At 41.0% G+C, this 20834-nt stretch overlaps 1 protein-coding gene across 1 annotated transcript in view; it reads left to right on the plus strand.

The window, feature by feature from the left end:
* LOC144592394 (A disintegrin and metalloproteinase with thrombospondin motifs 19-like) overlaps window positions 1–20834 on the plus strand; it is a 308520-nt gene that overhangs the window by 201619 nt on the left and 86067 nt on the right. Inside the window, exon 14 of the mRNA XM_078396960.1 lies at window positions 14738–14865. Within this exon, the coding sequence (XP_078253086.1) occupies window positions 14738–14865 (128 nt within the window). The remainder of the gene's footprint in view (window positions 1–14737; window positions 14866–20834) is intronic.

Genomic DNA, 20834 nt, shown 5'->3' on the forward strand with positions numbered 1-20834 from the left:
GGGAGATGGGCTGTATGCATAGAGTATCAAAAGCCCACCAACACACATATTCTGAAGGTAATTGGTGCAGGTGCACGGGGAGCTCAGCGTCAGTGGTCAAGCCCCAAGGATGTGGATGCAGTGCCTCAAGTCTTTCAATAATATCAGTGAATGCATCTTCAACTGCCTTATCACATCAGCTGCATTGCTAGCTTCAGGAACTATACACATTTCCTCATCTCCAACTCTCACCTGCAGACAATATCGATCAATCTGTACATGTACTTAACATGCACGCTTCACTCTGCCTTCAGACATACAACAAAGCTGCCAAGTCCCACACCACCATTGCACAGCCGCAACATGCTGCCAGCATTTGATTTTGACAAAAGCAAGACACAAATTGCTGAAGTAAATCAGTGAGTCAGGCAGCATCTCCAGAGAGCATGGATATGTGACGTTTCGGATCGGGACCTTTCTTCAGAGTGATTGTATGGCATCCTTTCACTGGCTCTTCATCACTCTCGTTCTCTCTTACTTCTTTTGTAGGATAATTGGCACACAATCAGACAGAGTAGAATCTAACTAGCATGCCTGCAGACCCAGTTCATGTGGAGGAATTACCAAGACTGTTGCCAGTGCCAGGGTCGAAACCGTCAAAGATGACATCTAATCCCCCTCCACACATATTGCTTTCTGTTCTTTTGAGTTAAAAGCCACAATTAGTGTATTAGGTTTTCTTTCATTTTGCCTCCATTCAGTTATTACAACATTGCATTTATGCCTTTTGCTCTGCATTTAGAATGCACTGCAATCAGGGAAAAAACACTGGACTACAGGAAGAAGAAGAAGAGTAAAAAAATCATTAATGCTTGACTTCACACGAACAGCCCACAGTTCACATACTGACACTGTTTTTTAGTCGAGCGCAGAGCCAGGGTTTGCATTTGATGAATTACCAGGCAGACAATGGCCAAGGCAGGTAGCCAGGACACTACAACCCTGATAGCTAGAGAATGAGGTCATGTACAAGTTCTGGTGCAGAAAACATAGCTGGGAATTTACGCTGACAACCAAAGAAGGCTGTGGATTATGCACAATTAAATACTTAATATACATGAAGGAGTTCAATACCATTTAGCACATGACTTTCAGAATGACTTGATGCCAATGCTTTCATGAATGGAAGTTAGCTTCACTCACACAATTGTGGACATGGCTATAGGCAACGTGTGATCGTTGTCATTGTACCCTCCACTGCAACATAATGGGGCATCCAATAATGGAAATCGACGCAACCATCATGTATCGTCACCCACATGCCTTGCAAGTTTTGGCAATTATCATCATCATGCTTACACACTGTACCAGAATTCCAAAAATTCCATGCTCAAGGATTTCTGAACGATACCCTGGATAACTGCTGGAGCTCCTGAAAGTAGGACCCCACTGTCCTCTCAGCAGCCTTCCCTCTCACTTTGCTCATGGCCTTGATGTGAATTGTCTGTCAGCAAACCAGGACTACACTGGCTTTCCTGACACTATAGAAGCGCGGCACGGTGGTGCAGTGGTAGAGCCTTACAGCAAGTGCAGCACCGGCGACCCGGGTTCGATCACGGCAGATCGAACTCCTGGGTGGAGTTTGCACGTTCTCCCTGTGACCTGCGTGGGTTTTCTCCGAGATCTTTGGTTTGCTCTTATACTCCAAAGACATACAGGTATGTAGGTTATTTGGCTTGGTAAATATAAAAATTGTCCCTAGTGGGTATAGGATAGTGTTAATGGGGGGGATTGCAGGTCGGCGCGGACCCGGTGAGCCGAAAGGGCCTGTTTCTGCGCTGTATCTCTTAGGCTAAACCAAACTAAACTAAACTCCGGGTATGTAGGTTAATTGGCTTCAGTAAAAATTGTAAAATTGTTCCTTGTGTGTTGGATAGTGCAGAGATCGTTGGTCGGCGCGGATTCCATGGGCCGAAAGGCCTGTTTCCACGCTATACCTCTAAACTAAACGAAAATATAAAGTTGCACATCTGCTTACAGTCAATCTCCAAGGACATCCATTACCTTCTCTGGTGGAAGTTAGCAGCCATGCACTAGCTCTGCTGCAGCAACTGAGGACACTGCTTAGAAACACCAAGGAAGGCACACAAAAAAGAAGCACTTATGAAATCAAGAAAGGATGACTTGTTGGCTTTGCATGGAGTATGTTATAAATTAATTCAAAGAATTTTGTTTCCAAATTTTATTTTACGACGACTTTGTGCTTCTATTCCAAGCAAATGCTGTGATAATCAGTGACAGATCGAAGGTAGGATGTTTACTGGGATTTACTGTTACAGATAGAGTTTTGGGAGTTTGGTGCCATGCATGCAAACATTGTGGTCTGCCCCATGTTGCCAGCTGAGTGGACATGACCAGGACATGAATGCTAGCGACGCTGGCCTGGGAGAGTAAGTTGATATTGGTTCACTTGGGTTTACTGTGAATTTTACAGGGAGAACATTGATGTTTTGTTTCCAATGCCTTAATAAACCTGCCGCAGATAGTCCAAGTTTCATAAGCAGAGTACCTCCTGGGAACCCCGATCCTCGAGTGTTGTAGGTTCAGAAACACTCAAGATTTAATTGAGGACCTCAAGGCCAGGCATCAGCAGCAAACAGTGGTCCTGTATAAAGTAGTGGGTAGACAAATTACCCACTTGTCCCATCAGCCATCCTCTGCCCCATCAGTAGAAGAGACTACATTTCTCACTTTATTCTCATCCGCCACTTCAGACCCCACAAAAATGAAGTGGAAGTAAAGTAGCTTCAATCCTTGGACAATTGTTTCAAGCAGCTCTGTCCATTTTGTGCCAGAGGAGCTAGTGGTCTTGGCTTGCTGTCTAACACTCAACATCAAGGCCATCGGCAGACATGCCAGAGGGCGGCCACAGTGGTCAGTGGTAGAGTTGCTGCCTTACGACGCTTGCAGCGCCGGAGACCCGGGTTCGATCCCGACTGCGGGTGCTGTGTATACGGAGTTTGTACGTTGTCCCCGTGACCGCATGGGTTTTCTCCAAGATATTCGGTTTCCTCCCACACTCCAAAGACGTACAGATGTACAGGCAGCCTTGGTGGACAAGACCATCCATGTTGCCTCCTCCCCTCCAGTTCTCCGTTATTGTATTACTTCTCCTCTTCCTCCTCCTCCTGCTCCTCAGCTGATCGCTGTATAACTTGTGATGTTCATTTCGCTCATGATGCTTTGAAACTTTGCAGATCTTGATGTTGCCTCTGTCAGAAACTGCAGAGGAGCCGCAATGGCTCATAGCAGCAGAGAATTGCAGGCAATCCCCGTGTCACTGGGGGTTGGGTTCCTACAAGACCACCTGTATTGAAATGTTCTGTTACGCAAACCTCCCTTTTCCAAGGAATCTCATGTTATAAGCCAAGATGACGGCTGCTGTTCTCTCTTATTTTAACAATGATGATAAAGTAACCCATTGCCATTAATTAACGACTGAGGCTGGCAATAAGGTCAGAGGATAGAAAAGGTTGCGCAAAAAAGAAAACATTTGGTCAGGTTTTGTTTTTAGTCACTCAGACTGTGGGGCAGTAAGACAGGCATGGTGTTGTTTGGGTTGACAATCACAACTGGCCCCTCCTTTCCTGCACCCTTTTCTTGATTAGTACGGGTTTCAGGGGTTATGGGGAGAAGGCAGGAGAATGGGGCTAGGATGGAGAGATAGATCGGCCATGATTGAATGATGGAGTAGACTTGATTGGCCGAATGATCTAATTCTGCTCCTATCACTTATGGTCTTATGACCCTCTCCAGTACGAGGTCTTGTGAACAGATGTCTCTGACTGCAGCATTGCTGCAATCTTCATGTACGAATAGTTTGCTCTGATGCACGTCTTGTGGATTAGGAATCAGTTTAGGATGTGGGGATATCAGGGCAAGGGATGGCATTCAAGAATCGAGGGTTCAAGGGAGAAAGGTGGCATAGAAGGGTGGAAATGACCAACACTAGAGGGCATAGATATAAGGTCAGAGGGGGAATGTTTACTTGAGATGTGCGGGGCAAATGTTTTACACATGGTATGGGATCTGGTATGGGCCTGGGATGGTGGTGAAGGCAGATACGATAGCATTGAAGAGGCTTTTACGATGGCATTTAGAAGCTTTTAGATAGGCATATGGAAGTGCAAGAAATAGCATGGATCATATGCAGACAAATGAGATCAGTTTAATCAAGCATCCTGTTTGGCACAAACATTAAGGGCTAAAGGCCTTGTTCCAGTGCGAGACTGTTCTATGTCTAGGAGCTCAGGGGGGTAATGGGTTAAATGGTGACTTAGTGGAAGTGGAGTAAAGGCCGAGGGATTACTTGAAGGAGCCATGGTTACTGCAGCTCCCCACAATGTAACACTGCACTGGGACCTTGGACTGGAGAGGGCATAGCAAGGGAGCGACTCCACTGTGACTGTAAGCCCAGTCGGCACAGTTGCATCGGATCCAAATCTATTGACACACAATATTGAGTGACTAAAAATAAAAAGTGAACAAATTTACTGTTTCACATTTTGTGTTTATTTTGTTCTCGCATAAATTCTGTAAGAGTAAATTTTATTCCATATCTCAAATTGTTGGGATTGATTTGTGAATTCCATAAGGGCAAATTGCCATAAACCAAATGGCCAAAAGATGGGGTTTGCCTGTACTTCTATCGCCTGCCTATATAGCCCATGTGAATGGTCTGCATTGGAGTCATTGACCGCTTTAGCAGAGTGGCACAGTAAACTGCTATCACTTGTGGTCTTGACATCCAGTATCAATCTACATATGATCGTACAACAACTAAGTGTTGCAGAAGTGTGATTAATCATGGAAATACAACTATCGGAGTAGAGTGACAAGTGCAGCAGCCAAAATATTAGTATTTAATTGGAGTCATACAGCACTAAAGTTATGCACAGAATTAACCAATGGTATTGGCAGGATTTACAGATTTTAATAACATGTAGGTATATTTTCCAGGTTTTTGTTCATTTGGGCCACAGTTGGTTCAAATGTCCATTAATATGGACACGTCATTGTAAAACTATTTATGCATAATTAACCGAAGGCAGAGATTCTGTAGTGAGACAGGCAGAAACTACAAGGAACTCAGTGATCCCGGCAGAAGGAACAAAACATAATGATACATCAGGGCAGGGGAGCAGAGGCAGGAGCAAATGTGGGGAGGTGCAAACATCGCAGCATGAAAGATGAGAGGCTCCAGGGAGCCCTATCTCAGAGGTCATGACAGAAAGGAAAATTAGAACAGGGCAGGAGAACATCAAAGTCACTTCAATCCTCAACAGACTAAGAGTAGTTGTGACGGCAGTGCCTATTTTTTAAGAATTGCAGGCAGGAACCCTAAGAGGCTGTGTGTTCCTGGCCACTGAGTATTTAAATAATATAGCTATTTGTAGTTTGGAGACATGAAATTGGTACCCGAGATCCAATGGCGTTTCTAAACAGGAAAGTTGATGAGAAGATCTTCTAGTATGTTCAACAATTTAGTTAGAGCAGCAGCTTGAAGAAGTCTTAAGAATAAATATAATAAAAAATGAACTGCAGATGCTGCTACCAATGATAGACACAAAATGCTGGAGTAACTCAGCGTGTCCAGCAGCTTCACTCGAGAAAAAGGGTAGGTGATGTTTTGGGTCGGGGAGAGTTATTCCTGCCCTTTGTATCTATCTTAAGAATAAATGCTCACTTGAGTGTTGAGGCTGATGCAACAGACAATTAGAAAAGCGAAGTTCAATTAATACCTCATGAGAAGTGGAGAGGGCAGGAACAGTGGCTGAAGACTCAATGTCTGCTGAGAGTCAATTGCTTAAATGAGAAATTCAGTGTACTATAAATGACTATTATAAACAATCACATTACAAGCTCTATGCATGTAATGTTCTCAAACATGAATGAGACATAAGAAGCAAGTTTGTTTAACTATATGACTGTATACAGAAGGTTTGTGTATTCATATATGACATTGTTACAATATATGGCTATGTTAATCAACCCTATAAAATTTCACAAATTAATCATCATTTTGGATACACTTTCCCTTTTTTATTTCTCAGTTATAACACAATATCACTTGCTGTTAATAGCAGCAAATTCTTCAGCCTGCCACCTCACCACCAACCCTTGGCATTCAGGCATTGACATCATGAGAATCTCAAGCTAAGAGATGAGAAACTTAACCATATCCGCCAGAGAGATATCCTGGCAATAAGAGCAGGTTGGAAACGGGGTAACCTGCAGCAAGCAGTTCACATACTTTCTCCCCAAAGAATTCCCATCAAGAATCAATTGGAATTATATTGGCTTTCTGTGCAGCTGAGTGCAGCTCCCACAACACTCATGAACCTCGATGCTATTTGGCCCCAAACTGTCTCTCTGATTGGCATTCCATCCACCATCCTGAAAGGTCATTTCACCATGGCTGCACGGTTTAGAAAAATATTCACTTCAGTTACTACCAAGACAAATTGATAGCACCTGCCAAATCTACGACCGCTACCGACTTGGGAACAACCACCATTTGTTGGAACTCCTCCATGTTGCTCATCATCCTAAGTCAGAAATAGTTTGGTGTTCTTTCATTGTTAAACCTTGGAAATTGTCACGCCACAACCCTGTTGCAGTAGCTTAACTCGATGAATTGCTGATGTTCAAGAAGGTGGCTTAAGGGCAGTGGGGGATGAACAACTAATGGTGGCAATGTCGGCAATGCTCCCCTAACATAAAATAAATTTAAAAGTACAGATTTTTTCATTATGAACTAATGGAAGCATGTTCCAGCAAGAACAGGAATATTGATATGTGTTCATGACAAGGTTCTTGAGATTAGTGTGTCTGACCTTTGCCGTAAAATAAAAAAGAATTAGAAAAACAAACTGAAAGAAATCATAACATTTGTAGCAGTTATTGGCATAAAACATTTGGATGAAGTAACTTTTAAAGAGAAAGATTTTAAGAAGTTTATCCTATTTTTTCATCACATTTATTAAAGCTATAAATGTTTCAAAAAGAATCAATAGGAATAACTTTCAATGTTCAAAACAGAATAAATGTGCTACAGCCCAATTGAAAGCGTCTGTATTGCTTTGATAGAGACCTCGATGAAACAACATTCTCCTTTACATCATTGTCTCTGGAATGTATTCCTCTGGTAGATGCGAAGAGCATTGCATATCATGGCACACAACCATTACCTTGAGCACTACATCACCGGCTCATAGTACTCTCTTTTATAATAAAAACTTTTTTTCACTTGGCTCTAATTCAAGCAGCCAGGCTTGTAAAGTCATTAACCACAGATTGTGTTTGATGTGTGACAGAGCATAGCCATAGTACTATTCTTACAATCTCTATTACAAACATAAATGTTCTTCTATAGAACAGGTCTCATATCATAAATACTTCAATAAAATATTTAAGGAAGGTTGACCTTGAGAGTGGTAGTTTTCTTCCCTGAATATTTGTGTGTTAAGGAAAAGCTAGACACAAAAATATATTTTCATTATGCAAGAAACAAAATTTATTGCCTTAATGTATTTTGAAGTAATAACTAGTATGTGCAGCGGCATATAAACTTTTTTTTTTGCAGTCGGTAGTGAAGGAATCACACTAATGTTCGCCTTATTGAAAGTTGCCTTGGACTTTTCTGAGGTTTTTGCCTACAAATCAGGTATTATCCGATATTGTATCCAGTGCATCACCGTATAGAGATTATCTGTAGCATGTGGGAGCAGGAAAGCAACAGAGACATTCCTCACTGAATTAGATTGAAGAATTTTAACTGAGTTGCAGCACTGCTTTCATGTGGAAAATATCTCTACACAAAAATAAATGAAGGTTGCTAGTGATACCTGGAACAAAAATAAAGTATGTAAAAAAAGTTTCTCCTTGAAACTTTCTAGTACTAATGAAACATTGTCAGAATGAATCATCACACTTGGAGATTAAATCTTTAGGGCCAAAGAGGTTATATGCCGGTAATGTTATTAAAAGTTTATCCACACCTGAATGCACCAACCTGTTTTTAATTTGGTCGTGTACCATTGATAATTAATGGCCACCCTTAACTTTGATTTCAATGCCCAGTTCATCTATGAGTTACAGCTATTGCACATTCTGTGGAGGAGCTGGATCGATTCCATGTTTAACTGTGCATATGTACACTCCAGAAAATGCTCTCCAATTTATTTTTTAATGATGACAAGTATTGTTGGCCTTGACATTTTATATTTAGGGAATAATCCAGGCTTTTCTTTGTACTTCAGTGTTATGAGATGTCAGATTTGTTGACAAGTGAGATATAATGGCAGAAAATGAACTTAGCAGTGATTTACAACACGTAATCATTTCTGGGAAAATGTAGTTTAAACTACATAAAAACATTTTATTTTAAACAGTAGTTATTCCCAATCCAAGCTGTTCCTCTTGGTACACCCTCTCCTTACATACTGCCATCTCTTTCTCAGCACCATCTCTCTCTCTTTCTCAGCACCATCTCTCTGTCTCTGTCTCTGTCTCTGTCTCTGTCTCTGTCTCTCTCTCTCTGTCTCTCTCTGTCTCTCTCTGTCTCTCTCTGTCTCTCTCTGTCTCTCTGTCTCTCTCTGTCTCTCTCTCTCTCTCTGTCTCTCTCTGTCTCTCTCTGTCTCTCTCTGTCTCTCTCTGTCTCTCTCTGTCTCTCTCTGTCTCTCTCTGTCTCTCTCTGTCTCTCTCTGTCTCTCTCTGTCTCTCTCTGTCTCTCTCTGTCTCTCTCTGTCTCTCTCTGTCTCTCTCTGTCTCTCTCTGTCTCCCTCTCGCAATGTTGGACCAGAGGGGAAAGGACACGAGGAAGTGAATCACAATGTATTCTGTACCTTCTACACTATCCTAATGGCAGTTTTCAACAACAGTATTTAATCTTTTTTATTGATTTGCAACTCTCCTCTGGAATTTGTGAACTTCTGATACAAGTTTGGTTAAAAAAAAACTAGCATCACAATCAGTGGACTTAACTGCTGAAAGACAATGGAGAGATTTATAGGCTGCTGGCAATCAGTCACAAGGCAAAAGGACAGTTGAGTTCCACAAAAGTATTTTAATGGTATTCTCTCCATACAGCACATTCCAAAATAAGTTAAATGCATTAAGAAATTATTTCCAAGAATTCAGTTACATTATTGCCACAGCACATTCTGACTATTTAAAACTGTGAAGATTATTTGTAATTACATTATTTGTTTTGAAAATATCTATTAGCTCCATGGAAAATGATTTGTGACAAATACTTTTCTTTCTCTATTTATTCTAACTGAGATGATATCATTTTTCACAGTATCAGGGTTCAGATTTATTATCATTTATAAAATTGGTTACATTAAGTGTCAAATCTCAAAATGCACTTTAAATGCCCCCCCCCCCCCCCCCCCCCCACCCGGCATTTTGCCACATTGTGGAATCTTGCTCCCTGCTGATGCACAATGGACACACTGTCACTCTAAATGTAGATGTTACACTTCACCGGGACAAGTTGCGACATTGATCTGTGAAATAAATCTGTGCTATAAAATTGTGTAAATATAAGCATTCAGACCGAGAAATACTCAGGGACTTTCAACCAGGAGGAATTTCACCCCCCTCTCACCATCCTTGTGTCTCTTTAAAATTTGGGGGCTGTTCTTCTGCTCCGTTTCCCAGAACTGTATTTGCTGGTTGCAGCAAAAACTTGATTTGATTGAGAATTTTTTATTCTTGTTCAAAATAAATATACGTGACTTAGATTGACCCAAGCTATCCTGGCACCTACTCAAAAAAACCTATGCCAATTTGAACTTTCCTGCCAACTGGAAGTGATGGTGGCATCTTATGAAGATGTAACACAGTATTTTTGCCGCCTTACTAAGGATATCCTGCTTTTTGCTTGACTAAACTCATCCTGCAACTGCATGAATTGCACTCAATCAGCGGGTATTGGAGCACCCAGGGAAGTTCTAAGTGTCAGAAGCATCAAACAAAATGTGATTTCATCAGCAATTAACCCAGCAATGGAATTTCAGTTCATGGTGCCATTAGGAGATGAAGGGATTATATCCATTGAGAAATGGGTGCCCTAGAAAAGGACAGGAGAGACTTGAAAAGCAAGGGATCTTTGAAAAGGCCCCTGCTTTATTGTAGTCTCACTAAATTGACAGATGACCTCACCTCACCTCGCCTCTGATCAATATATTTTATTTGGCTAATGCTATTTGAAGTAAGTGCAAGTTGGGATATAATATTCAATAATTACATTATTATTTGCAACATACCAGACCATTTTGCGGCCGGAAAGACTAATATCCTTGTCCCACCCTGGTCATTCCTTCTTGTCCCTGCTCCCACCCAGCAGAAAATACAGAACCTTGAAACCGCGCACCACCAGACTCACAAACAACCTCTTCACCTCTGTTTGAACAGTTCTTCCATAAACTAGGGCACTGTCCAATTCACCTCTACCCGATTGAGGACATTGTACTTTGTCTATGGAAGAAAGTGCTGACAATGCAGTGAATTATATTCTGCACTCTGTATCTTCCCCTTTGGCCAATCTATTTCACTTGAGTTTCACTTGATTATATTTATCTATAAACCAAATTTAGAAATTACTAGACCAAGTGGACCCATTGGGCCCACAACTCATTGGGTTGCCATTGTGATGTGGGGGAAAGGAAAAAAAAAACACACTTTTTTCTTTAAAATAAATGGCATAAAATAAATAAAGCATTGAAAATCGCGAATTTTCTTTGAAATTATGTTTTTTTCTGCATTGGTCTAGCACCCTCCCCTCCCTCCACCCCCTCAACTCCTCTTCTTCCCCACCCACTCCCCCCCTTCTCCTCCCAAACCCCAGTCACCCACTCCATCCCCCCTTATCTTCCCCCTCCATTCTTAGGGGCTCTCTGGCGGCACCGCCATTCCCGCCCGTCGGGTTTCCATTGTGATGTCGAACATGGAGGTATTACTGTGCATGGTGCAGTTCTTCCACCAGGCATCAATGTAGCTGCTATACCAGAGGATACTACAGCAAAAGCAATATCAACTTGACCTTGAACTTTGGAGAGGATCAAATTGGTGAGAATTGTTTTGCCCATTCCAGCTGGTGTATCAATGAAAAACATTGAAGGAACATTCCTTTCCAAGCAGCTGCACACATAGTCATACACTGCTCTTTGCTCAGCATTCAGCAGAGGCTCCTTCTCTTCAACAAATCACTGTTGTTCAGGTCTATTGTACTGCAGTTCACTCAGCAATTCTGGATTGTCACCATCAAAGTTCATCCTTCCATGTCTTGGTTGTGGCACATGAAAGTATCCCAGTGTCTTGTTGTAATTCACAAGCTTGTCTTGAATATACAACAGAGCCTGATCATGATGCCTCTCATCTATCATGATGTGTGGATCATTGATTGTTCTCCATTCTCTTTGAAGGTAATCTTCAGACATTGAATTCTTGAAGCGATCCCATATTTGTCAAGAAGAGTTGATCTCAGCAATCATCTGCAAAACAAACACATCTCTCATTGATTCGGGCAGTCTTGTCCGCTCAGCATCTTCCATCGTCTGTTGCCAATGGTCGTCAGTTTGCAACAAACCTCTTTCTATGCAGATGTCTTTGAAGGAAGGAAGAATATGTCCGTCATGCGTCCTCAATGAATCGAAGGATACTGGGCCTTTCACGTGATGGAGAAGCAGTCTCAAGTACTAGAGGTCACATCTTGGAGAAACGGTATACACTCGTCCCAGAACGTTGGCTTCAAAAATACCTGGAAGATCTTCCACTATCTTCCCAAACTTCCTTCTTTGTCATTTCTTATTGTTCCATGTGTAAAATCGGGGTACATCAGCGTAGTACAGTGTTCTTGCAAATTGATCTCGAGAACACAATTCCATGAATTCAGTTAAAGTTGTTCTCGTGATATCCTCATTTATCACCAGCCCACAAGCATCAACTATGATGATGACTTGTTGTTCTTGTGGTAGATGTACCTGGAGTCGAATGACAGTGGGGCGTCTCTCATGAGTTGGAAATCCAAGAATTTTAACCCCGCTGCTGCCGACGGTCCAATGTATCTGCCAGTAAAGTACTGTGCAATTTTGTCATCCCTGTTAACTCCAAAAACTGCTTGCTCACTGCCCTTCAAGGTGTACTTGAACACGTATTTGACCGACTTTACAGAGGAGCATATCTCAACGTTGATGTGACATTTGAACAACTTTAAGAGTTGAGCATTACAGGGCACCACCCATTCAGAAGCAATAGGTTGATCCCGGCGTCCTTCTTGATGTCCCTGAAATCCTCACATATCCAGAGAACGTCTCCTGTACAGAGGATGTGACTCATCTCCACACCTTGTGCTTTCGATAAATGGCTTCGGGAATTTCTTTCTGCATCTTCCATCCTTCCAACATGGAGAGGTGTGGTCACAGTATGGTTCATGAACAGACCTCCCAACATTTGGTTTCACAAATTCATAATTTTCATGTCCAAAATTTAGAATTTTACATCAAATTCATAATATGGCACGTTACGCAACTTTTCAGCAAAAAAAAAGGAGGGGTGGGGAGAGAGGAGGGGTGGGGAGAGAGGAGGGGGGGAGAGTGGAGGGCAGAGAGGAGTGGAGGGGGGTCGGGCGCTGTGTGAATGCGGGAGTGGTTTGGGCCCAGCTGGTCCGCTTGGTCTAATTAGTCTGACCTTTAACTGCTCGGCGGCGGCTCCGTGGCTGAGCGGTGAAGTAGTTGCTCGTGGCTGGGTGCGGCGGTGGCGATGTTGAACGGAGCTGGAGGCTGACCGGCGATGTCAGCGATGGAGACACCAGGGGTTTAGAGTGGGAAGAGGCGGAGGCGGCGGCCATGATGGAGACGCCCGGTGTTGGAAGCGGGGCGGGGGCTCCAGGCGGCGTGGCGTTGGCGGTGACGGAGACGCCCGGGGTTTGCAGCAGCAGCGACACTGGCGCAGCAATGGTTCAGTCAGGGCTCCGGGTCCATCAGTGAAGGTGACGCCTGGGGTTTGCAGCGGCAGAAACGGTGATGGCGGGTGGCTCCGAAGCTCAGCGGTGGCAGCCATGATGGAAACGCCTGGGGTTTGGAGCGGCGGCGGTGACGCTCCCCCCACTTGGGCCGTGGAACCAAATGGGCGTCTGGTGGGAAGTGGGAGCTGAACGAAAATGACGACCCTCCCCCCAACCATTCGCGCGCAGTCACCCGGCGGTCATCTTACATAAGTTTAGGCGCTGGTCTGGCGGCCATCTTACATAAGGACCGGCCCCAACTGCGCATGCGCTGGTTTTTAAAATCTTTAAAATGTGAATAACTTAAAAAATATAACACAATTTCAATAAAACTACCATTTTTGCCATTAAAGCGATGACGGTAAATAAGGTGGGGCTAAAAATGTTGTGCTGCCTTGTACAGTTTTGGCTGAAGTTCAGGCACAAACAAACAAACAAATGAGAGTTTTAGTATATAGATGCTGAGTTTTGATACCCTTCTGTACCATGCTTTTCAATACTAACAGAGTGAACTGGGGAGAGTGTGCAGGAAATTGCATTGGCCTCAGTATCCTGAGACAATAAGGAGAAAAAGAGCTGGATAGAGCTCTTAAGGAGTCAGGGGGTATGGGGAGAAGGCAGGAACGGGGTACTGATTGAGAATGATCAGCCATGATCACATTGAATGGCAGTGCTGGCCTCCTCCTGCCCCTATTGTCTATTGTCTATTGTCTATAAAATTAGCCACCATACCAATTCTATATTTTTTAGTATTATTCACTCTTGCTGAAAGATAAGATCACCCTTAGCTGTCAATATTCTGGAGCCATGTGGCAGCAGTGAGTCTGTGCCTTCAGGAAATGAAGAGAAAAAAATTGGCACAGATAAAAAGAACAATATTGCATAAAAGAAATGTCGGATGTTTGAGAGATACATCACCCTTTTAATACTCTGTTGTACAGTATGGAACAAGTTGAATATGACTTCATTGTTGATTCAGCAACAGTGTCTTCAGTATTATGATAACACTACCTGTCAGAATTATATTTTTACTATCTTTTCACATATGCATGTCCCATAGAGCAGGGACCATTGACTTCTGGAAATATTTGGTAAATATTCTTTTGAGACAAAACTGAGTCATAGATTTAGATTAGGGTCATTTTGTGAGGATTTTTAAGTGGGCAAGTTATAGTTCAATAATTGGTCTAAACACATGAACATGTTCAGGTTGAATTATTTTGCATTCTATTTTAATAAATCATAACTATTAAAGATAATTATGAAGCATTGACCTATTTTTTGAACTGATTACTACCTCTATTAACATAACACATGTTACAGCATTTCTCACAATTTGAGGAGGTAATTTCACCAATATTGTATTATGTTTGATGTGTAGTGGGGGACATAGATTTAGATGGTAGAATTCATAATTTGATTGTTATATATATATATAACAATCCTTTATTTGTCCCACACCGGGGGAATTTACAGGGTCACTGTTTTAAAGATTTTTTTACTGTTTTTTATATAAGTACATTAATAGGAATTCAATCAAATGTTGGAATATTGGGAATTTAATCAAAATCAGCGCACAAACTGACAAGTTAAATGATCAGGAAATATTTCTACGCAAGGCTTGGTTGTAAAGTATAAACTAGACTAATGTATGATGTGTTTCATATTGTTTGATTTCCTGTCCAGAGGAGCCTTGCACACTCTTTTGTTCTCCCCTGGGGAAAGATCAGCCTATGCTGATCTCAGAGAAAGTGCTCGATGGAACACCATGTGGTCTACATGAAGCAGACATCTGTGCTAATGGCACATGCCAGGTATGTACAATAAAGACCAGTTAATATTACATGCTGCAAATAATCAATTGTTATTCCTCTTTGAAACTTCCATGCAATCTTTCAACATCTAACATTACTGCAAGGCTGTGTGTTTATTTTAAAGCATTACTAACTTTTAATATATAATTGGAATTACAGCTGTTTAATATTTTAAAAAAATTATACATTCTTCTGAACCTCAGAACACAAAGAAATAGCATAAACGTAATGGCAAGAAAACATTCAGTTAAATATGTAGGAAGGAACTGCAGATGCCGGTTTACACTGAAGATAGACATAAAATGCTGGAGTAACTCAGTGGGTAAGGTAGCATCTCTCAAGAAATGGAATAGTTAAATAGTATGTTCTTGGACATAGTGTTGCAGCAATTCATCTCATGGCCTTCACCACCAAATGGATGCTAGATTATCATTTCTCAAAGGAATTCACTTCTCAAAACTGGCATTGAATTTAGTGGAATTATAGGTCAAATGGCTCATGCTCTCAACTGAGTTTTGTACTAGCAATTAAAGATGAACTTTTACTTCATTGTTTTGGCATTGTCCATCTAATATTAAGATTGTTCAAATTTTAATTTAAAATCACATTTAAAACAATAAACTTTTATTCATGAGCCATCCACTCTTTCTTTGCTGACAGTTCGTCAAAAGGCGCAAAAACAATGTCACGGCCACATTTTCAAAGTTATACAGTTATGGAGTTATTCAGTATTGAAGCAGGCCCTTCAGCCCACCAACTCTACATCAACCATTAAGCAGCCAGTTGTACTAATCCTACACTTATTCCATTTTATTTATTTGACATTTTTATCATTACCCTTTAGAATTTATCACTCACTTGCAAGGACAATTTACAGTGCCAATTATGTAGAATTTTCCATGTGTTAAGTGGTCACAAACTACTTTTGCATGAATGTCATTGACATAAATTCAAGAGGAAAAAAAATTGAGCAGGAACACAAGATCAGAAAATCACTCATTTTGTTTAATACATCAGTTAGATTTTAGCCCACTTTGACTTTTAAATCAAATATTATAACATAAGTCAAATAACTCTTCCCTCATATAAAAGTTTGTGATCAGAAGACTCAAAGACAAATAACAAATCAGTAACAGTACGCTAACTGAGATTTTCTTTTAAAATGATCATTTATCACCGGTGGGTTTAAATCCAGTTCATACTATTTATTGCTGTGGATTGTCAAGTGTTACAAACTGAAACACCTTTGAAGAGAAATGACTGCATTGAATATTTCTGCATTGTGTGGCAGCTGTGAAAGACGAGTTCAGTCACGTTTAAAAGAATGACGACCCAGAGAACCCACTATAATCTCAGTAATAATGATGTTGCAGAAAAATGTTACCAAATATATTTATGAGGAATTCTGTAGCAAATTGCTAAACGGCCACACGTTGGATATCCGTAAAATTGGCCTCATTTATTGCAAATGCTTTTTCACGATGAGCCAACCACAAAAGTTTACTTTGTAAAAAGGGTATAATGTCTGCGTTTACCACCAGGAATTCTCCATGCAGATAACCATGATGAAAATCTTACAGTATAGTAATTGATCCAAGCATGCTTTCAGATGAATTAGACTGCTGCTGAAATTGGTTTCAAAGCAAATAAAACTGCTTTGATTAATAGATTTTACAACACCAATTAATTATATGGGGCTGAATCTTTCTGGCTATGGCCAGTGAATCTAAAGGAAGTGCTGGCTAAAATGTGCCAGGTTTGCACAGACCTGCTTTGAGTGGCATCTCTCACATTGCTGCTAGGCTCCTTCAGTTTAGTTTATTGTCACGTGTACCGGGTTACAGTGAAAAGCTTTTGTTGTGTGCTATCATGTCAGCAGAAAGACAATACATGATTACAAACAAGCCATTGTAGTGTATAGATACATGATAAGGGAATATTGTTTAGTGCAAGGTTAAGGCAGCAAAGTCCAAACAAGGATAGTCCTCGTGCATCCAGCTTGGCTTTGCTGGGATTTCCTCACATTACAGCAAGTCAAACTTGTTGAGTGACCAGATACTTTTCATTTCATGGGCATTCTAACCACCTTGCAGAATTCTCACCCTGCATTTTGAAAATTATTTGATCTTTATTTGATTTAGTTTGGTTTAGTTTGGAGATACAGTGCAGAAACAGTACCTTTGGCCCACCGAGTCCACGCCGACTAACAATTCCCACACACTTACACTATCCTACACACACCAGGGACAATTTACAACAATACAAAGCCAATTAGCCTACACACCTGTGCATCTTTGGAGTTGATGTTTTTAATGAGATGTAAGTAAATTAGTGTTTCAGTGCACTTTTTTTACTTTTTAATTTTCTTTACATTGACATTAAATGTAACAATTTAAAAAATATATTCTAAAATGATTTTAAAGATACCTCACTGTAGATATTAGCCCAATATAATTGCCCACCTTAGCTTTCTGTCAAAGCCTACACTGTGCCACTTACGTCTGTTCTCTGGATCTTTACTGACCTGTTCCAGGATACAGGTTTTTAAGTATAAGGAGAGATTGGACAAACATGGATTGTTTTCTCAGGCATGTCAGAGGCTGAGGAGAGACTTGATAAAGTATATAAAATTATGAGAGGCAAATATATAGGGTACACAGTCAGAATCATTTCCCCAGAGTGGAAATATCAATGACCAGAGTGCATAAGTTTAAAGTGAGAGGGGCAAAGTTTGAAGGCAAAGTGGGACATTTTATATGCAGATAATGGTAGGTGCCGAGAACGCACTGCCAGGGCTGGTAGGGGAAGCAGAAATGACAGTGGTGTTTGAGAAGCTTTCAGAGAGGCACATGGATATGCAGGGAATAGAAGGGCATTGATTGTGTGCAGCAGATATTATCACTCTTGTCACAGTCTCTATTCTGTTTATAGGAAGTATGTAGCAGGCAACTCTTATGAGCTAAATTGTTAGAAATGAGACTTGTACTTTTTAACTTTTTAACACATATTCAGTTTTTATTTGTAGCCGATTCCTACAGTGAATGGAGAATGAGTCCTGTGTTGCATGATAGATGATGTTAGTAAAGTAGACAAGTTTAAATGTTAAAGCGGATTGCCTTGGGCAGACTATTGAGCAGCTGCAAGACCTCCATCATTGCTTTTCCCTAAACTGTAGCTGAAGATGACCTCACCCATAAATCTTTCCCTCCGTCCATCTAAGTGAACATCAAACATTTACTTATCCTTTAATTATAAGTATCTTTTGCATTGTAGATGATCCGTAAAAAATTTCTATGACGCAACTGCTACATAAGATTTAGTGCCTTAAACATAATCATAATGTATCTTTTAGACTTTTAATCAATTAAACAACCAATTTTAGAGAAGTTTTATTCCGGGATTTAGGAAAAACTTTGTGGAAAATGAGACACGTTATCCACTTAACAATACATTTGATAATATTTGTAACTGTTAACAGATTGTGTAAGCCACATACGGATGGAACTAAGAGAAAGTTCAGTGGGTTGGGGACAATTGGATTAAAATGAAGCAGATAGCATTACATTAACAATTAATGCATTCATTGCATGATTTGGTATAAATATTCAAGATTAACAAAATAGATATGAGCATGAGTGTACTATAAAGAACATTTTGTTCATTGCTCTAATCACTGACATACATAGCAAGATTCAGTAAGATGATAGGTAAGGATTTTATAGGTAACAACATTGAGTTGTGTAATACTACCTCCTGACTTATTTAGGTATGTAAACCGGGCAGGTTGTATGGTTGTAATGAGTAAAATCTTGGTCTCAGCCATCACAACAAAAGTTTTGGAACATTTGCCAATGAGTGTAGGCTAAAAGAAGCAAACGTGAGATAGACATTTGCCATGTTTTGCTATATGTACCCAAAAGACTCAGAGATTCCACCAGGAAAAAAAACTGCAATTTTCCCAAAGCAGCCAGAGCAGCGCAAAAGATGAATTATCAGGAGAAAATTACATTTATTGCAGATAAAGTGCATGTAGTCATTAATGATGTCTGCTGAATGTTGCTCCAGAAGCCAACCCTGCTCAGAAAAATGCCCTTGGTCCAAGACTGATGAATCATCATTGCAAATTTCCACTGATTAAGCTCATTTTCAAGGAAGCTCCGAAAATAACATTATTGTTTTGGAGCCAGAGCACTATTAGTTACCTACTAAAAATTGTAAAATATGAAAATTTATTTCAGTTACGAAGAGACTAACATCAGTGAGGCAAAGAGACGATCTCATAAAGCATTTTGAAATTGCATTATTCACAGGAGCTGTTTTCAAAACATCTTATGTTTTATGATAAATTCATGTTCAGCTGCATTCATTAAAGTCCACCTGGTAACTGGTTTTAAATATATGAAGGGTTTTTTTAATCAAAGGCAAGTGGGTGTATGGAATGAGTTGCTGGAGGAGGTAGTTGGAGGCAGGTACAATCGGAATGTTTAAGAAACACTTAGACAGACAGGTCGAGAAGGAGGTGGGCCAAACACAGGCAGGTGGGACTAGTGTAAATGGGGCATGTTGGTCTGCATGGGCAAGTTTCTACGTTGTATGACTCATATGAACCAAACACAAAAACTGCCATACATTCTCAGGGAGTCAGGTAGTGCCATTGGTTATTGGTAGGGCGGCACAATGGTGCAGTGGTAGACTTGCTATGATACAGCAACAGAGACACGGCATCAATCCTGACTATGGACTATGCTGTCTGTATAGAGTTTGTATGTTCTCGCTTTGACCACTTAGATTTTCTTTGGGTGGTCCAGTTTCATCCCACATTCCAAAGACATGCAGGTTTGTTGGCTTCTGTAAATTGTCCCTAATATGTAGGTTAGAACTAACGTAAGGGTTAATGTTCCACGTTGTAAATTAAACTAAACTAAAAATCCATTTTACATTCTCATGAAAGATTAGTGGCCTGGAATATGGGCCAGGACTTACTGATCTTGTTCCCTGTCTGAAATTGCTGCTAGCTGCCTATATTTAGCTGCCTATATATGCAGACACCCAGGCTAATCTCACAGATCTTCCAGCAGTGTGATCTCAGCTGGGCCTGAGAGAGAGCAGTGGGAAAACTCTGCAGAAACCAAACTGCCACTGACAGACTTTGACAGCCAACGGAGCTTTGCCAGCTGTAACTGAGCTCTGTAATGTTTGGCCTTCACAGACCCCTTGCCACTGGTTCAGGACCTCTCTCAGTTGAATGCATGTGGCAGTTGTGTACAGGCCCTCCCTGGGTTACGAATGCCTGACCTACAGACACCTGGTACATACAAGCGAGCTTCAACAATCGGTGGCTGGTTTGAGCCGAGCAGAGCTGGGAGGGCTGGGGCGACTCACCCACCCACTCACTGTGTTGGTGAGCTGGTTCGAGCCACGCCAGCTCACTCTCCCATCACAGCTGTTTCCCGTATCCTCTCCCACGCGCTGTTTGTTCATCATTTCTGACTAGTGGAAAATTCGGATAATGAGCAATTCTCAGTAATGAAATGCTTTTGTAACCAAGGCTCTACCTAGCAACATCCAGTCATCAATTGGGAGCTGGAATGCCTGAACTCTTATGGACAGTTCCAATCGCAGCGATCGGGGATATTGCCCCACAATCCGAATGAAGGGAGAGTAAGCCCTACCCGGCCCCATAGAACAGCTGGGAAAGAAGCTTTGTTCCTTCATATATCACAAACATCTAGTCTACTTTAGTTTATTATTTCCGTTTAGTTTATCTTTGTCACATGTACCGAGATACAGGGAAAAGCTTTTCGAGGAACATTTAAAGATCATTAAAACTGAAGTAAATAAAAATGGGCATTATTAACGATATGATACGATATGATGGAACTTTAATCATCCCCGGAGGAACATTAAACATTTTTATTACAATTAAAAAGTAACTTTATTCATATCTACAGTTTAAAAACATTTTTAAA

This window comes from Rhinoraja longicauda, chromosome 3 (genome assembly GCF_053455715.1).
Source record: "Rhinoraja longicauda isolate Sanriku21f chromosome 3, sRhiLon1.1, whole genome shotgun sequence".
NCBI lineage: Eukaryota > Metazoa > Chordata > Chondrichthyes > Rajiformes > Arhynchobatidae > Rhinoraja > Rhinoraja longicauda.